At 39.6% G+C, this 19,138-nt stretch overlaps 2 protein-coding genes across 2 annotated transcripts; both read left to right on the top strand.

Moving 5' to 3' along the window:
• Positions 1-4,669: 4,669 nt before the first annotated feature.
• Positions 4,670-6,281, top strand: LOC108658166 (E3 ubiquitin-protein ligase MARCHF5). Its single transcript, XM_089264419.1, has one exon. It carries the CDS (start codon positions 4,909-4,911, stop codon positions 6,115-6,117), a length of 1,209 nt encoding a protein of 402 aa, XP_089120545.1. The 5' UTR covers positions 4,670-4,908; the 3' UTR covers positions 6,118-6,281.
• A 10,117-nt stretch (positions 6,282-16,398) lies between these two features.
• On the top strand, positions 16,399-17,446 carry LOC108655449 (uncharacterized). Its single transcript, XM_018107163.3, has one exon. The coding sequence runs from the start codon at positions 16,645-16,647 to the stop codon at positions 17,236-17,238; it is 594 nt and encodes a 197-aa protein (XP_017962652.1). The 5' UTR covers positions 16,399-16,644; the 3' UTR covers positions 17,239-17,446.
• Positions 17,447-19,138: the final 1,692 nt, after the last annotated feature.

Raw genomic sequence — 19,138 nt, 5'->3', positions numbered from 1 at the left:
GTTTGCTTTATTTTTTCGATAACTCATCCGATAACTTTTTTATCGAGAATTCATAATCGAAAAATTGATTTTGTTTTTTTAGCCTCATTGGAATACTATTAGACGTGGAGTCTTCAGATTTATTGTGTATATACATATACTGAATACAAACATTTTATAATCAACAGATTTTGGATACCACGCTCCCTTCGCCCCCAATTTGTAAAAAACGTATCTCAATTACAAGAGACTTGTGCTTTGGAATGTACACACATTGTGACCATAGGATTACGCCCTTTTCAAAAGAAGTTATTCACCAAGTAAATTCTCATACCATTGCCCACACTGTATCGCAGCCCAAGCGCAGTCGCTGCTTACTGCGCAGTTAGCAGAGCGCGGGCGCGTGAGGGTGGATGCATATGTATGTATGTGTGCAGAATGATAAGAATATCAGCTTGGAGGGTTCAGGGTATATCCTAGTCGAGCAGTCTCGACTAGAGCCGTCTTACTTGTTTGGTTTTATTATAATTTTTTTTGTTTTCGATATAATAGATGTGAGTCCAACATCTACAACCGGTACGTGCCCGCCTCACTCAATACTTCCCGCCACTTGACCAGATGATACGGGCGGTGCGCCCACTTCCCTGGGCCTCCAACCGGGTGGCGTGCTGCTCTACCTCTGCTCTCTAGCGGCCACTCCTCGCGCCGCAACTTCCGCCACTGCTCTGCTCCCGCGTCGGGCAAAGAGGTCTGTCTAGTTTCGTTCTGCGCCTGTGCCTCCTCCTCCTCGCTGTCGACGATCACAATTGGATCGCCGTACTCCTCGTCGCTGCTCGGCATCGCCCGGTGCGGCGTGGGTGGACGTGGTGGGCGCCACAACGGTCGCGTCGGCGAGTATCTGCCGTTGCGCACGTAATTGCTCACCAGCGTCCCGTCCCACCGCTCCTCTTCCAGCCTCTCCCAGGCTGGCGTCGGCATGGGCGCCGTCGCGACACCGGGCGAGCCCACGGGCGACCATGGCTGGCCCACGACCTCTGCGTCGCTGGTCGGCGTTCCTTCGCTCGATCCCACGCTGGCCCGGCGACCACGAGCCAGATGTGGCCGCGCTCGCCTCCTCACTAAACGACGGTTCCAGCGTGAGGTATCCCCGAGCACGCCGCAACAGCCTCCTCGGCTGCAGTCGAGGATAAAACGGCAGCCTCTTCCACGCATACATAGCCCTTCGGTTGCCGAACATCCAAATGCAAGCTCATCGCTGCGTTTCATTGTTCTTTTCCATTTTATGTTTTGTTGTTGGCTGTTTTATATGTTTCTGTCGCTTTGTTGTTGGCTGTTTTAGTTGTCTGTGCGTTTTGTTGTTGGCGGTTTTAGATGTCGCTCGTTTTGACATCTTCGTGCCGCTTCGTGCGCTTAAATATACCGGGAGTTACTTGGCTCTCACTATACCAAAGTATTGGGATGTGCACTTGTCACTTTTGTCAGTCAGCTACTTCAATATAAGCGCGCCTCTTCAATTCAAACCCAAAATAGTTCACACAATTCTAAGTTGCACACGTCAATGCTCATGTCGCATGCATACATACATAAACATACACACACGCACATATAAAGGCACAAAGGCAGTCAAATGCTTCTACAATGATTACCCCATCATTTGTGAGCATCGCGGCCCTTGCGTACACACAATCAAACATATGTATGTATGTACGTGTGAGTAGTTTACAAGATCTACCAAATGCAAATTCGGGGCTCTGAAATTGCTACAGGCAGCAAGAGTTACGCACACACGCACACAAATGCTCATAATAAAATGTAAGCATAATGTAATAAAAAATGTAGCAACGGACACTGTGTGTGTGCACGGTCGTCGCGAAAACATTTTCATCATGCACCACGCTAGCATACCCTTCCCACAAATAATAAGGAAAACGCAAATATTTTGTACGAGATGGACAAACAATTTGAAGAGTCGGTATACTCATCACACAGAAGGGAAGACATGGGTTCTAGCTGCGAAAAAATTTCAATTTTCGCGAGCTGCTGCTTGTGCTCACATGCATACACATATATACACGTTTGAGAGAGCAGAGAGCATCGAGAGAGAGAGAGCGAGAGAGAGAGAGCAAGGGAAACATTGAGCACAGAGCGATCTTTTGTTTTCGTGGCTCGAACCTAAAAGTAATTCGCTGAGCGAATTAAAAGCCGTCTGGGGTGCTAAAGCCCCGACCACGCGATAGTGCCGTTATCAGGACAAGAGCGGCAGTTAGGCGCTGCTTCAGAGCCAAGCAGGCCCCATGCAGCAGCATGGTATAAAAGGCCCGGCGAGCATGGACCCGGCATATTAAGTTTGAAGGACCGTTTGAGACGGAGCAACGGCCGCGTGCACCCGGTTGATCGTCGGTTGAAGTTTGTTTCTGATTGGCGCCGCGAACGAGCGTGCCAGCAAAGTGTCGATTTTTATTGCCGCAATAAAACTCCAGCTGCCCGCGCTTAAAAGTACTTATTTCGGGCACTCCGCGATAAGCAATTTTTAGCTGCGCGTGTGTTAGTACGTGTGTGCTAGTGCGCGTGGGAGCGATTCACCGCTACGCGTTTCTGATTGGCAACGCGCAGTCGCTGCTTACTGCGCAGTTAGCAAAGCGCGGGCGCGTGTGGGTGGATGCATATGTATGTATGTGTGCGTGCATAAAGGAAGAACAGAATGATAAGAATATCAGCTTGGAAGGTTCAGGGTATCTCCTAGTCGAGCAGTCTCGACTAGAGCCTTCTTAATTGTTGTCTTTCACTTCATGCATAATATTTTATACTCATTCACTAAAGTGAAATGAGTATATATGTTTGGGCAATGTCCGTCTTGTTAACCGTCCGTCTGTCCGTATGAAGCTAGAGACTTGGAATTTGGAATATATACTCGTGTATATCGACTTATAAAGTGTTAAAATTTTTCGGATCCGCCCACAAAGGGCGTTGCAAATCGGAAAATGCATTTTCAGAAAGTACATCCACAAGAAAATTTATTAATTGTGAGTATGTATATTTCTTGTGTAAGGAAGAAGTAAAGAATTATTATGATTATTATGGGATATCGTAGCGAACAGTCTTGACTAGAGCTTTGCGCTGTCCAAAAGTATTAAAAAGGTAACCTGCTGACCCGCCTGTTGTGGATCATAACTAATATGATGCCGAGTTGTGCCAAAAAGTAATTTTGTATCAATAAAGTGCCAAGTGTATATAAACTAATTTTACTCGGCTTTTTTGCCACGATGTGTATACACCCCTAATATTGGAGCGGTAAGCAACTGCTTGAAATCTTATTCCCCTAGTTAAAGACTATATTGGAAATGTGCTTTGGATGAATCGTACTCCTCCGTCGATTAAAGAGACAGAAGACCATATTCTTGCTTAGAAAAAAATTTGGATAGTCAAATAAAAGATTTGTCTTTATATATCTGCACCGTTGTAAATGGAAAAGCAATTTCAGTTAACTATGATCTTCAAATGACACTTTTAAATGGAAAAGTCTTAAGCATTTTGACTGAAACAAAATAGAAATACGGCATAATTCATGATTGGATTCGATTTTTTGAATTCGTTCATTGCACTGGGGCGTTACCGTCTGCGGAATACTCATTCACACCCCATCGCCCTTACTGGGCGTAGACACTTCATTTTTATCCAGTTCATCAAAAAAGTGAACTTAACTATCTAAATTTAAAGTTTCTAGCTCTTATGTCTTAGATATATAAAGTTTTTCGGTTTGCCACGCACCCCATCGAAGCTTCTTGGTCTTGGTTGGGCGGCCCGAGTATATATACCAAATTTGAAGTCTCTATCTATTAGGCACACACATATGCACACGCATATATTAGAACGCGCTCTGCTAACTGCGCAGTAAGCAGTGCCTGCGCTTGGGCTGCACTGCAGTGCGGGCAATATCAAACGAATTTATTATTTGAATGATTTAATTTCTAGACGTCCAATCTTAATGAAACTTTCAGAACTTGATCGAAATGTATGTACATTTCAAAGCACAAGACTCTAATACTTGAAATACGCATTTTACAAAAGTGAGGGTGAAGGGCTGAATTTAGGGGCGGGGGTAAATTTTAACAAAAACCGAAATTATATAAAATGCACATGAATCTACATTTAAAATTTAAAAGCTCTAGCTCTAAAGGTGTAGTAGATATATTATTAAATAACTAGCTTTCGATAAGGTTTATAATCGATAATAAAATATCGATTATCGATTTTTAGTGATGACCTTGATATGCGCGTGATATACACGGAACTAGCAAAAATTTCAAAGTCTCTACCTCTTATATCTTCTGAGATTGACGCGTTCATACATACGGACGGACAGACAGACGGACAGGGCCAAATCGACTCAGCTTGTCGCCTTGACCAAGAATGTATATACAATGTGGGGTCTGCCACGCCTCCTTCTGCCTGATTTTCCATTTTCAATGGGTTCAGGGTATAAAAATATTCGACAACCCTACATTTCACTGTAGTTTGTCAAATCTTTTGTCCCTTTGTGGCTATCTAAACAGAAAACCCCTGATTTAAAAATCTGACTGTCACTTTTTTTTGTAATAGCAAAGACGTTTGAATATATTTGTTTAGTTTTTGAAAATTCTTGATATTGATAGATAGTTAGTTTTTAGAGATAAGTATAGTATAACTTAACGTTCTTGTCGTGGCTAAGTTATATTTTGTGTGTTACCTAGGTCTAGACCTGCTTATCTGATTGACTTTCGTAGGCTGTAGGGAGCATAGCGAGTTTATCATATTTTTAAGTGAAAGCTGAAAAACATCGTACGCCTTGCCAAACATTTTACACTCTATTTTTGTAGCTCTTAAATATTTATTTTTTATTCTGCCTGGCAATCGCAATCTTTTCGGGGTTTCGAAGATTAGTTTGCAGACATGAATGGTCAAAGCATTGTTCCAGTTGTGGGCATGACGTCGAGTCGCGAATCGGAGCGCACCTGCTGGATATGCTTTGCCACGGAAGCCGAGAACCGCATGGCCACTTGGCTGCACCCGTGTCAATGCAGCGGCAGTACTAAGTGGGTGCACGAGAGCTGCCTTTATCGCTGGATCGACGAGAAGCAGAACGGGAATTCGCGCACTAAGGTCACCTGCATGCAGTGTCGCGTCGAATACATCATTATCTTTCCGAAAGTGAGCCGCGTGGCCACGGTCCTAGAGCGCATGCAGAACTTCATCCGCCAATGCTGTCCGTTTTTGGCAGCGAGTGCTTTCTTGGGTTCCGTCTATTGGACGGCTGTCACCTATGGCGGCATTACGGTCATCCAGGTGTTCGGCCAGCAACGCGGCATGGAGCTTATGGAGAAGGGTGACCCAGTCTTTCTGCTAATTGGGCTACCCTTCATCCCAGTGGCACTGATACTCAGCCGTCTCATACGCTGGGAAGACGCCGTGCTGCGGCTCTGGCACAAACGCCGCGTCATTGCAAGCAGCTTGCCTCTAGTCAATCGACTGGTCAACCGGCAGTCTAGTCCCGGAGAACTGGTGCCGTTGCCGGTGCCCGATGAGCCCGTACAGTTCTCTCGCATCTTCTGTGGTGGCATTCTGTTGCCCAGCATTGCCAAGCTAATGGGTCATATCATTTACCGGAACATGTCACCTCCGCTGTATCGGACACTGCTTGGTGGCGCTACTTTCATCGGGGTGAAGGGTATCCTAACCATATACTTGCGACAAAAACAGTATCTGAGCAAAACGCGCCGCCACATTGTGGACTACACAGAGGAGAACGTGCGTCTGTATATGTCGAGCACAGGGGATCAACCTCCGGAAAATGCACGCCAAATAGCCGGCTCTGAAGACAATGAATCGGAGTTTAGCGGGGAGTATGGGGATTTTGATTTCGATGTAGCTGAGGCTGAGGCTGAGGGAGTGGACGTGAATGTCAATATGGATATGGATGTGGCTATGCAGGTGAATATGGACATCATTGTGAACGTGGATAATGAGGCTGCCGATGCGGACGTCGATGTCGAGGTGGGTGCGACGCAAACGTCGGAGCTAGATGATTCCGAATTCAATGATGTTAGAGATCGTGTTATTATTAGCGTGCCGGACCGCCCATATACATTGTTTCTTAACTAAATTGAAACATGATTCTAACCAAACCAGGCAGCGGAATGCCTAAAATGACAAAACCATGTGCCTGGAAGTTCCAATGGCCATCACAATCTAAATTTTTTTGTGTTTTAAATATATAGTTTTGCAGTACTAAACGTGAACGTAAAGCGCAACCAATTTTCAAATAATCGTCTTTTAGTTAATTTTCTTTCTTTCTATACTCTGAACCCATTTTCAATGGGAAATCAGGAAATAATGGTTTTTATTAAAAGTATATAACAAGCAGAAGGAGGCGTGGCAGACCCCATATATATTCTCGATCAGGTCGTCAGAGCTTGTCTCCAAAAATCGATACCTTCTCCTGATATTTTGTTATTGATTAAAAACCTTATCGAAAACTAGTTATTTAATTACATCTCCGACACCTTTAGAGCTGAAGTCTAAAAACTTTAAATGTAGACTTATATGTATTTTACACAATTTCGATATTTGTCGTAATCTACCCTACACGCCGACATCCACCCCTTCACCAACATATCGTATTTCAAATAGTAGAGACTTGTGCTCTGGCACATGCAAGCTTTTCAATGTTATGATCTACAAGTTTCATATAGATTAAAAAGAAAAGTTATTAAGCAATTAAGTTCCCATAGTAAGCCCGCTGTGTGTGTGCGAATTATTATTGAAATATCATTTGCTCGAAAGGTTCAGGGGCTCTCGTAGTCGAGGAGTCTCGACTAGAGCTTTTTTGCCTGTTATTCTCATTCACGAAAGTGAAATGAGTATATTGGTTTTGTGCAATGTCCGTCTGTCCTATGAACGCAGTCTATTTCGGCGCTATCGAAGCTAGAGACTTGAAATGTGGAACATATACTCGTGTATATCTCCGATTTATAAAGTGTTAAAATTTTCCGGATCCGCCCATTAGGGGCGTGGCAAATCAGAAAATTCAAAATCATGTTAGTTGAAGAGCTAAATGAAATTCGGTATGTAGATCCGCGTCGACCACCCAAGATATATCTTCACCCATTAAGGGTGTGGCTAATCGGATAAAACTGTTTCTCTCAAAGTTGTAAATTTAAAATGGCGGAAATTTTGCACGTAAGCTAATGTTTCGATTCTTTAGAGATGGGTGGGAAAATTATATATCTACGCCCACTAGGGGCGTGGCAACTTGGACCAGAAGATATAGTGATTTTTAAAATTCTCCTATATTTTAGGCACTATTGATGACTGAACTTTGGTATATATATGCAGGTTGACCTCCCAAGTCCAACAAGCTATGATGGATTTATCTCCGCCTGAAGGGGGCGTATCAAACCGCAAAAGTTTATATCTCCTACAGTTTGAGAGCTAGAAGCTTCAAATTTTGATAGTTAATGTAATAACCCGGTACTTTCAATGAAAACACTTTATTTTCAAAATAATAATAATAATAATAATATATATATATATTTCCGCTCGCTCACAAATGTGCTAAAAACTAAAACTGAATAGAGAGAGAGGTATTAAGAGATTATAAAGAGAGAGAGTTGACGGGCTCTGCTTTGTAGGCGTCGATTGCTGTTTAGCATCTCGGCGCTGGTTCCCACAGATAAGTTACCAGTAACCTCCTCTAACGATTTCCCAAATAATATTGTAATATCCTTTATTAAATATTTATTAAAGCCAAATGAGGTAACCTTCAAAGCTCTTTGTGCGCTAATTACCTATTAATTCTGCCCAGTTGGGCGCGCCGGCTAACGTACGTTAGCTATTACAATTTACAAATATTTACAAGTATTTACAGATATTAACAACACAATACAATAATAACATAATGATGGCAGCTATATGTCAACTCCTGTAGACCGTCATAAAAAAAATGAAAAAACAAAAAAAAAAAAAAGAAATCGTAAATGAGCATTAGCAATATAAAAATTTTATAATCGGAGATATACACGAGTATACAGTTTGACAAGAAAGTGTTTACACACAGGGAAATTTGTTTAATTTTTTGCTTTGAAGCGAAATAAAAACAGTAAGAATTTTAATTTTTAAAAAATTTTTAATGAAAATACGTAAATTAAACTATAAACTATATTAGTAAGTAAAAAAAAATTAACAAAATGTTTCCATTAACAAAAGAAAATAAAAAACAAAAGAAGTAACAAAAATCAGCTGACAAGAAAGTGTTTACACAACTAAAACAATTACTTCATTATAGTGTTTTAACTACTTTTTAGTTAAAACTAATACTTTTTTTGGCCACTGTTGACATCTATGACGGCTCCCAAGTATCTGTTCATCGATTGTACCAGGCTTCTGACATATTTCACTGGAATATTTTACCATTCCTCCAAAACCATAGTTTTCAGCTCAGTTTTATTCTTTGGATGTCTCTTGGCGGTCCTCTTTTTCAGATAAGCCCACAAATTCTCAATGGGGCTTATGTCCGGGCTATGACCTTGCGTATCCAACACATTTTTACAGTTATAAAGTAGCCAGCACATCACAATATTTGCCTTATGGCTCGAGTTAAAGCCCGCAACAGGAAGGCCTCGTCTATTATCAGCCAGGGCAGAGCGAATTATGCTCAGAAAAATGGACTTTTCGATGATTCCAAAATGATGCTATATTATATCAATGGTCCAACTAGATTGTGGCGCAAGCTCCTGAAAGCCCACGGGAATAAAAATATAATATAGACTAAAATGTTTAGAAAGCTTTCGGTAATAATCTGGGGGTGCATCCCAAGCAAAGGAGTTGAATATCTATGTTTTATTGAGAGCACCATGGATGCTGGACATTAATTGGACATTTTGCGCCCACAGTTAGTAACCAGTGGCAACAAATTTGGGTTATTTGTCAATAGCAAACCAACTGTTAGGCACAAAACCAATATACTTACTTCACTTTCGTGAATGACTATAAAAACAGGTCAGTTGAAAATGGAAAGCCCTGTATATACATTGTGAAGAGCAATAGAGACCGGGCTATAAGCCGTCGCTCTTACGCCTACAGATTCGGCAAATAGATCGCATCGCTCCCACAACCTTCATCAGAGACCAATGAGAGGCTGCTACATGCTTTGACAGGAATTCGGCGTCACGCCAGATCACGCTATAGTGCCGTTATCAGGACTTGAGCGGCGGTTAGGCGCTGCTTTAGGGCCAAGCAGACCCCATGCACCAGCATGGGGTATAAAAGGCCCGGCCTATTAAGTTTGATGGACCGTTTGGGACTGAGCAACGGCCGGTTGATCGTCGGTTGGAGTTTGTTTCTGATTGGCGCCGCGAACGAGCGTGCCATTTTGTTTGCGCATTAAGCAAAAAATTTTCGACTTTTATTGCCGCAATAAAACTCCAGATGCCCGCGCTTAAAAGTACTTATTTCGGACACTCCGCGATAAGCAATCTTTAGCTGCGCGTGTGTTAGTGCGCGTGGGAGCGATTCACCGCTACGCGTTTTTGGTTGGCCAGCCAATCAGAATAGGGAGCATTTCTTGTGCAGCATACTTTTGTGCGAAAATAAAAAGTAGTGCACACTTTCTGGTGTCTGGCTATTTTGTGTTACCTAACGTCCAGGCATTGACTCCGACGCTAGCGGCGGAAGCCCGACGTTCGAGGTGCCATTACAGCCGCTGTCCCCGCTGATACCCGTGTTGCTGTTGCTGCCGATGCTGTGAAAAGCAACATATGATTACGCCCTGAAAATTTCATTCAGATTGAATGTCTACAAAGAAATTATTCAACAAATAAATTCTCAATACTCTGCCAACTGCGCAGTCAGCAGATCGCGGGCTCATGCGTACGTGTGGATGTATGTGAATATTAAATAAGTGCAGAATGATAAGAATATCAGCTTAAAGGACTCAGATGCCCTAGTCGAACACTCTAGACTTGAGCCTTCTTACTTGTTTTTCTTTTATAGGCAAATGTCTCTTTCTCTTATTCTATATTTCCATCTCTAACACTATTTTTATACTCATTCACGAAAGTTAAATGGTATGTAGATCCGTGTCGACCACCCATTGGGGGCGTGGCAAATCGGATAAAAATTTATCTCCCAAAGTTGTAAATCTAAAATGCTGAAATTTTCGATTCTTTAAAGATGGGTGGAAAAATTATATATCTACGTCTACTACGGGCGTACCAAATCAAATTTGGATAGTTAGGTTACTAGTAATCTCCTTTATCGATGTCCTAAAGATAATTGTTACGCCTAGGGACACGATATCGAATGCAAAGTATCGATATCATGTACTCATAAGGAGTATCAATACAAAAGCATCGTACTCATAAAAATATCGAGACAAAAGCATCGATGTTGCGAGGAATCGGGTATTTATATTTGGGTGAAATGTTTATTAAATCTGAAATATATTTAATGTTTTTTGGTCTAAAAAGTAAAAGTACATTTTCAATTACTAGTACAATGAACACATGTTATATGTATATTCCATTCCTCCTCCGCACAATTGCCTAAAAAAATAAATTTGTCAAGCCTTTGTAGAAGAACTTGTTGATGGCTGCGGGTCAGTTTCATGACTTATGACTGATGAACTTATTAAATTAAGATAACTTGTAAAAGTTGTTTGTTTGTTTTTTTTTTTTTTTAATTTCTTTTGCACTAAAATATATCGAGCATAACATAATTTGTTTAATTTAAAAATAGATTTAGGACAACACGCTTTTAAAACTTTGTTTAATGACTAGCGGAGTCTCAAATTACGCGCAAATTTACTGGCGAGCTTCGCATGGTCCCGCGTATTTTTTTTAAACGATATGGCTTTAAAGATACTTGATAAGTACAAATATCGAAACCAAAAGATCGAGTACAGAATATCGGTATCGTCACCCTAATGTACCCGATACCAGAAATATCGTTACTTTTTTCGTGTCCCTAGTTACGCCTCTTTTTTAGCGTAAGAATTCAAATTTTAAATTTAGGTTACCGTTCTATGAGCTGGCCAAAAATGAAGACTTGGCTACTAATTGCTGATGGGGTGTGAATAAGTATTACGCAGTCGGTAACGCCCGACTGCATCGTTCTTACTTGTTCTATCTCTGTTGCGCACCCACTCTCTTCCACTGTATTTCACTTACTTCCGCACTATCCCATTCTCTTTTTACCGCTCTCACATTCTTTGTCCTCACTGTCTATCAATCTATCTCTTGTTCCCAAGAAAGGTTTTGTCTGCTACTGTTAAGACTAGCTTGAAAAAAATTAATTCATAATTTGCTTAAAAGTCCATTTGCTATCTTTGAAGATTAAACTTATCTTTTCAGATATTTTTATACCCTGAACCCATTGAAAATGGGAAATCGGAGTATAATGTTTTTGTGAAAATGTATGTAACAGGCAGAAGGAATCATCGCAGACCCGTCTTTGAGAATATCATAATATCATCTATGTAGTTTACAACAAAATTTGATAAGTTGTACTTTGTAATTATATTCACCAGAATTCTTTGAAATGTTGCAGGAGATGTTTTTAATCCAAAAGGGAGGCATGTCCATTGATAATGACCTTCTTGTGTCACAAATCCAGTCCTTGGCCTATCTTGAATTCTCAATGGTATGGACCAGAAGGCTGAGTTTATGTCAAGTGTTGTGAAAAATTTACAATCAACTGTCTTAACCATTAAATCTTCAATTAAAGGGAATGGTTTTGATTGAGGTACTATCAGTTTATTTAAATCTCTAAAATCAATACATAGTCTACTCTTCTTCCCTTTATCCCTTTTATAAGCCAATGTGACTGGTGCTGCAAATGGACTATAGGATTCCTCAATTAGGTTAAGTTTCAATAATTGAGCCACTTGCTTTTCGATTTCAGCTTTATCTTCTAACGAACATCTGTAAGGTCTTTTGTAACAGTATTTTTCCACCTGTAGGTCTATAAACGCTTCGTAGTTCCTTACTTTGCCGACATCATACATATCTTTGGCAAAAATATGTTTATAATTATTTAACAAGGAATTTATTTTACTTCTTTGGTCACTATTTAAATGATTAATATTAATATTGAAATCATTTACATTAATGCCTTCATTGAAATTTACTTGAATTTTAGCAAATGCATTTTCAATCTTATTTTCTTTGTTATTTTGACTCTTGTTATTATTATTATTTTTAGTCATTTTGACATCTTTCAACTTATTTTTATACCCTGAACCCATTGAAAATGGGAAATCAGGGTATAATGTTTTTGTGTAAAAGTATGTAACATGCAGACCCGACAAAGTATATATATTCTTGATCAGCACGATGAGCTGAGTCGATATAGCCCTGTCCGTCTGTCCGTCTGTCCGTCCGTCCGTCCGTCCGTCCGTCCGTCCGTCCGTCCGTCCGTCCGTCCGTCCGTCTGTCCGTATGAACGCCGAGATCTCAGAAGATATAAGAGCTAGAGAGCTGAAATTTGTTGTGCATACTCGTGTATACCATACGCAGTACGAGTTTGCTTTATTTTTTCGATAACTCATCCGATAACTTTTTTATCGAGAATAATCGAAAAATTTATTTTGTTTTTTGAGACTCATTGGAATACTATTAGACATAGAGACTTCAGATTTACTGTGTATATATATATGATGAATACAAACATTTTGTAATCAACAGATTTTGGATACCACGCCCCCTTCGTCCCCAATTTGTAAAAAACGTATTTGAAATACTAGAGACTTGTGCTTTGACCATATGATTACGCTCTGAAAATTTCATTAAGATTGCATGTCTACAAAAAAAGTTATTCATCAAATAAATTCTCATACTATTGCCCACACTGCAGCGCAGCCCAAGCGCAGTCGCTGCTTACTGCGCAGTTAGCAGAGCGTGGGCGCGTGAGGGTGGATGCATGTGTATGTATGTGTGCGTGCATAAAAGAAGTGCAGAATGATAAGAATATCAGCTTGGAGGGTTCAGGGTATCTCCTAGTCGAGCAGTCTCGACTGGAGTCTTCTTACTTGTTATTATCTACATTCGATTTTTCTTCTTTAAGTGAATAGATGTTTAAATCTGAGTCGTGGGTCAATCCAAATCTTTTTATAGTGTCTAATCCCAGTATCATATCATAATTGAAATCGATATTGTTGTATTCAAACGCATTGATTCTATCTTCCGTACCGAGTATTCTTGCATTTAATGCTATCAAACCGTCAGTCTTACCCCTGCCACTAATTGTTTTTATTGTACTTTTATGGTTATCTTTTGACAAATGTTTAATCTTCACTAAACTAGAGTTTATAAGTGTGACATTTGAGCCAGGATCATAAATACCCCTGCATTCAGTTTTCCCATTTAGTACTACTTTAACTTCAATTAGTGGGGGAATATTTAGTTTTTTGGATCTGCAGTAGTGTCAATTTCCAATACTGAGTTTATTCTTTTATTTGATTCGGAGCTTTTGTTTTCTCTGATGTTGAACCAACACAAATCTACAGGGTGATATCTATTTTTATTCCCTCTGCTTTCACAAATCTTACAAGGTTGTTTAAACTTGGGCTTCACTTCTGTCTTAAATATTTTAGATTTATCTTCATATGCTTTGACATATTTTGTTACGAGAATGTCCTCAAATTTTCTCAGTTCACTAAATAAAGCAACTGGAACTGTGACATCTTGTCTGTCAATTTTATTTCTTATCAATTTTGGAAGTCCGTGGACAATTAGATTTACTAAAGTTATATTATTCATATTTTTATCAGTTTCCAGTAATAAACGTTCTTTTCTTAATGCATAATCCAGAAGTGAGCCAGAGATATATTTGTAATTCAGCGCATAGGTGACAGAAGTCCAACCTCTATCTGCAAAAGTTTGTAAAAAATTTTCTTTCCATGTTGCCCACTCAGAGCTTATTGTATGTTTAATTAACATAGAGTTAAACCACTCCTCCGCTGCCTCATCTAAGAATAGTCTTAAAGCTTCAATTTTCTCTACATCTTTGATAATACCTAACCTATTACACTCACTTTCATATGTCTGTAACCATTGGTTTGTATTCATTTTTTTACCTTCAAATCTATCAAGCACAAATTTGTCACATAATCTATTCAAATTTGTGCTTTTACAATCTTTCATAGAGTCACTTTCTCTTTCACATAATTTTTCAAGAAGCTTCAATAAAGTTGTATCTATTTGATCTGCAGAGGTGTTTGCTTTGCTTTGTTCCATGCCCGAAATATCTTGTAGCAGATAGTTATTGATTACCATATTACCACTTCCATCTCTGTATAGCTGTAAAATCTCGTCACTTAGTTTCACACACATTCCTGAATTGTCCCCGTTTTTGCAATGATTTTGCGACGTTCCGGAATTCTGGTAACTTCATAAGTTCAGGGTGAACTTTGCATGATTGGTAATTTTGTGGAATGCTGTATTTCTTCCCATCTTCGTCTGTTATAGATTTTATTAGAATAATGTTTGATTTTTTATCTTCGTCAGCAGCCAATTCAAACCCAAATTGTAGCTTTGCCATAGTGTGCTTTTTTTGTTTGTATTATTCTCCCATAAACGTACTAATTGTTGATTTGTAATACGTTGGTACTCCCTTGGAGCAACGACACAATTTGATTCATCTAAAATAAGCGTTCTTTTATTACAACGAAAAGATAATAGCACATGGTTACTAACCTAAAATAAGCGAATCAACAATTAAATGTTTATGCTCCTATGCATTCCATTGAACTTCAATTATTAATTATTATAATTATTTTTTTTAACTTAAGATTAATCTAATTATTTTTAATGTAGTTTAATATTGATTAATTGATTATTAAGCTTATTAGCTTCACTTGTATCACAAATCTCTCTTTTTCATCTTCTTATTTATCAGCTGATCTCCCCGATAATTTATTTGTGTTCATCGATATGTGGCCCACATATGCATGTAAAACTCACAAACATATGATTAGAGAAATGTAAATGTACACAAAGCTTACATATATATAATAATGATATATATACAGTAAGTAACATAAATATTCGGCTTTTTTATTTTTCAACTTCAACCGCCTATAAAACATGTAATATTAGTTAAAATTAAAAAGTGGAAATTCTATTTTAATTGTAGATTGAAAAATTACCTTTCCGATAAAGTATATTTCAATATAGTAGATTTATTATAACTAACAAAATTATACATAAGCCGAAAAAGCCCACAATTTTGGCGTCACTTTAATATTCGGTTTCACATTTAACACACATTTAAGCTGTTCTAAGACCATGACCCTAAATAAAAGCCCACATAATCGAGTCCTGGCTACTGTGCAGTTACCCAAAACTTTTGGAAACAAATCCTCAGCCGCCAGATCTGACCTCTTTTCAAAATGTTGGAGCCAGGTAGACCCCCGAGGGCACAATGCATCAATATCTTAAATATCTTCTTAAAGACATGGCTACAGGAGAAGTGGGAAAAATTGGCTTCAAGGACACAAAATCCCCTGCGAAATCCCCTGAACCCTTCGAGCAAATGATATTTCAATAACAATTTGCACAGCCACACACAGGCGAATGCGCTTGGGTTGCGCTGCAGTGTTGCCAATATTATGAGAATTTATTTGTTGAATAATTTAATTTCTAGACGTATAATCTTAATAAAACTTTCAGAACGTAATCATAATGTTCAAATGTATGTATATTCTAAGTCTCTAGTATTTGAAATGTGTTTTTTACAAATATGAGGTGAGGTAAATTTTAACAAAAATCGAAATTGTATGAAATGAATATATTTTTAAAATTTGGAGACTCTAGCTTTAAAGATGTAAGAGATATAATTTTATAACTGATTTTTGATAGGGTTTTTTACCGATATTAAAAAGCCGGAATGAGTTATCGATTTTTAGTGATAAACTCGATATGCGCGCTACATATACGGACATTTAAAAAAAAAAAATTGAAGTCTCTAGCTCGACGCGCTCAAACATACGGACAGGCCGACAAACGGTCAGACAGACAGGGCCAAATCGACTCAGATCGTCGTCCTGATCAAAAATATATATACTCTGTGGGGTCTGCCACGCCTCCTTCTGCCTGTTACATACATTTTATCAAAACCATTATACTCTCATTTCTCATATTCAATGAGTTCAGGGTATAACAAATCACATTTTTAGGAAATAAAACGAAATTATCTCTTTATTATATGTTTACTTTTTAGTAATTCGAAAATGAGCTATACGTTGTTCTTGAAATGTTGTTTTCCAAGCTGAATATTATGAAGTTCTGGTTGTTTTAAAAACATAGTAAATGAATTTGGAGCATTTGCTGAATATATAAATTATCAAGGAGCCCTTGCAAATTCAATCATAGTATATGGCATCGTAACCAAATCGAGATTGTTTCAGTATCACAGAGTAGGTCTAACAATTCGGTCGACATATTGAGAGAAAAGTACGAAAAAATTAAAATAATTGTGCATTTCGTGTAAAATTTTTAAACAAAATCGCGCTGTAAATCATTTCGCTGTGCTAAATTAGAAGTTTATCTCTACATAGTTATTATATAAATCATTTTGTCTGTTTTTCGAGCGCATAGCTGCCCCGTCTGAATCAAAAGAAAAGAAGCCACAAAGATGTCGGACAATTCAGCTGTCTCTGGCGTACTGAACGCTGTTCTGTGCGGCGTTACTGGGTATGGGTGCTACGCGATGCAGCCGCAGGAACATCCATTTGCGTTCTCTGCCTGCTTGATTGGCTTTTGCCATGGTCTGCTAGGGCTGATCGACATTTTCGTTGGAAATGAGAATACACACAAAGCCAAGAAGACGACTAATGCCATTATGGAGATTGTTCCCTTGCCTCTCGTCAATATGGAGCTATTCTTTGGCGGCGAAAGTAACAACATTGCATTGGGACACGGGTTGTTCATTGTGCCTATGGCCATATCTGTACTGGTCGGCCTAATCAAGGGCGAGGGCGAGGAGGTGGACGGAGCGATTGATACATTGAAGCTATTGACTATGCTGGGCAACATAACCTCTCTCTGCTATCTGGCCATCAACGAGGGCTCCACCATCATGGGCGGCATGGCCGTGCTTGCCTTCCTTACCAAGATTGGATCCGAGTATCTGGAGACGCATCTTGAAGGCTCCGGCGATCCAGTCAAATACCTCAGCTGGTCTGGATTCTACTTGCTGGCCACCTTCGCCGTTGGCGGCGAGAAGTGAGTCGCTTACCCAAAGTTATGAATGAACCATACCCAAAAATGAAGTAGCACAAAACAAGTAAAACAATTCCGTTAGGCCTAGTTAGTGATTTGGAGTACAGTTATGGATATACATAAATCGATTTGCACATTACCCGGATTGACAAACTGAGAAATTGATTAACATGCGACTGCCGTTTGAATTTGATGATTAAATATCTTAAAGCGAATAGACGTCCGGACTTAACATTGTTCCTGAAACTCAAGCTCAAATTCAATCATGCGTAGAAAAATTAATTGAAGAATACTTTCATATGTTATGAAAATATTTCATCTTGATTCACCTTAGATATAAACCAAAATTTCAAATAATTAGAATACATTTATCAATAACCAAAAACGAACATTTGTGTTTAGTCAACATCTAAACTTGGCCATTGAAAGCCCTTTTTGATGACACTTTGAAGAGCTTGTCTCTTGCTAGAAGAGTCCAGTCTAGCCCATGTAAGCCAGCTAGGCTATGACGTGTCGTCTAAGGAAGATAAGCTTACACGCAGACTGTTACAGAAGATAAGGCCAGATAAGGCTGTAGTCTAGCCTCTTAATGCTATTCCTTGATAGCTTCGACAAGTTTGGGACATTATTTATGATATATATTTGATATATATGTTCATATTGCTATTATTGCCTTCCATTGTAGTCTAGTGTGTACAGCAGCGGTCCGATGCGGTAAACATTCTAACAGGCCTGAGAAGCACTTGGGGGTATTTCACACAAATTTACGCAAGTTCATTGAGCGAGTGTGTTGGTCGGTTTTCTGGCTGCTTGGGTGAGCTGGCTCTTTTTTCAAGTGTATTCAAATAGCCGTAATCATCTCTGTTGTAATAAATCTAATTTCCCACAATAGCCGGATCGATGGACGAAGGGTTCAACAAACGAACCCACAAAATAATTCGATTTATGCAAACTTTCAGGAGTCTGTCGAGTGGGCACTACTCTCGAGTGGCACTCTCTGTGTAGTCACCCGGATGTAAGAGTGAACTTTGTAAGTACGTATCAATATATGTGCCTTTGTGTGTGTGGAGCAGATAGAAATAGATAGTGGAACATAATGGCCATGTCTGGGCCTTATCGTGGGCCAGCTAAATCAATGTCAAATGGCAATTAGTTGACTGCAGATGACTTCATCGCACCATATTGGGCCCACTCGTAAGCCTTTTAGCGCATGCGAGGCTTATGGGCTTAGGTTTCACTAACTATTGAGCTGGAGCTCCGAGTTGTGGCTGACGCTGGTCCAGTAGCTCGGGTCCAAGACAGTGACGGCCAATTACTTATGATAACAGACATTTTTGTTGTTTTTGTTATTGCTTTTCTGTAACAACCAGTTCTTGATTTTTCGTCAGCTGCCAATCAAAATATCAAAATCAAAATCAAAGAGACAAATGTCGAACCGAGAGTCTGACAAGCCACCCAACTATCGTCAGCTGCACCCGCAACCACACCGGCTGCCGCCAGTAGCTCCAGTTCCACTTCCACTTCGACTCACCGCATCATAAGTCATAAAATAAACAATAAACAAGCTCAAGACGCAACTAAATGACTTTACTACGACAACTTTGGGGCGTCATGGCCATTGAACAAGCGGTGTGCAGCTCCAAGGCTCGGACAAAAGAGGCGGTAGGGCTCTGCCAGAGGGGCATATCGGAGGAGTCTGTCCGTCCGTCTTATGGCTATTTGTGCGTGCTACACGACGCGTGTTGACATTAGCTCTTAAAATTTATTAGTTTTTATTTTCATTGTGGCGTTATGGGCTTTAGTTTGGGCCAAGCCTTTAGTTAGGGGTTAATGGAATTCCGTCGACAGACATTGACAAGTCATTGCAATGATTACAAATACAATGTTCCATTCTTCTATGCCCAAAA

Source organism: Drosophila navojoa, chromosome X (genome assembly GCF_054131105.1).
Source record: "Drosophila navojoa isolate 15081-1374.11 chromosome X, UAZ_NAV_1.0, whole genome shotgun sequence".
Taxonomy (NCBI): Eukaryota; Metazoa; Arthropoda; class Insecta; order Diptera; family Drosophilidae; genus Drosophila; species Drosophila navojoa.
The sequence above is the reverse complement of the archived record's forward strand: the minus strand, read 5'-3'. Positions and strand labels throughout refer to the sequence as shown.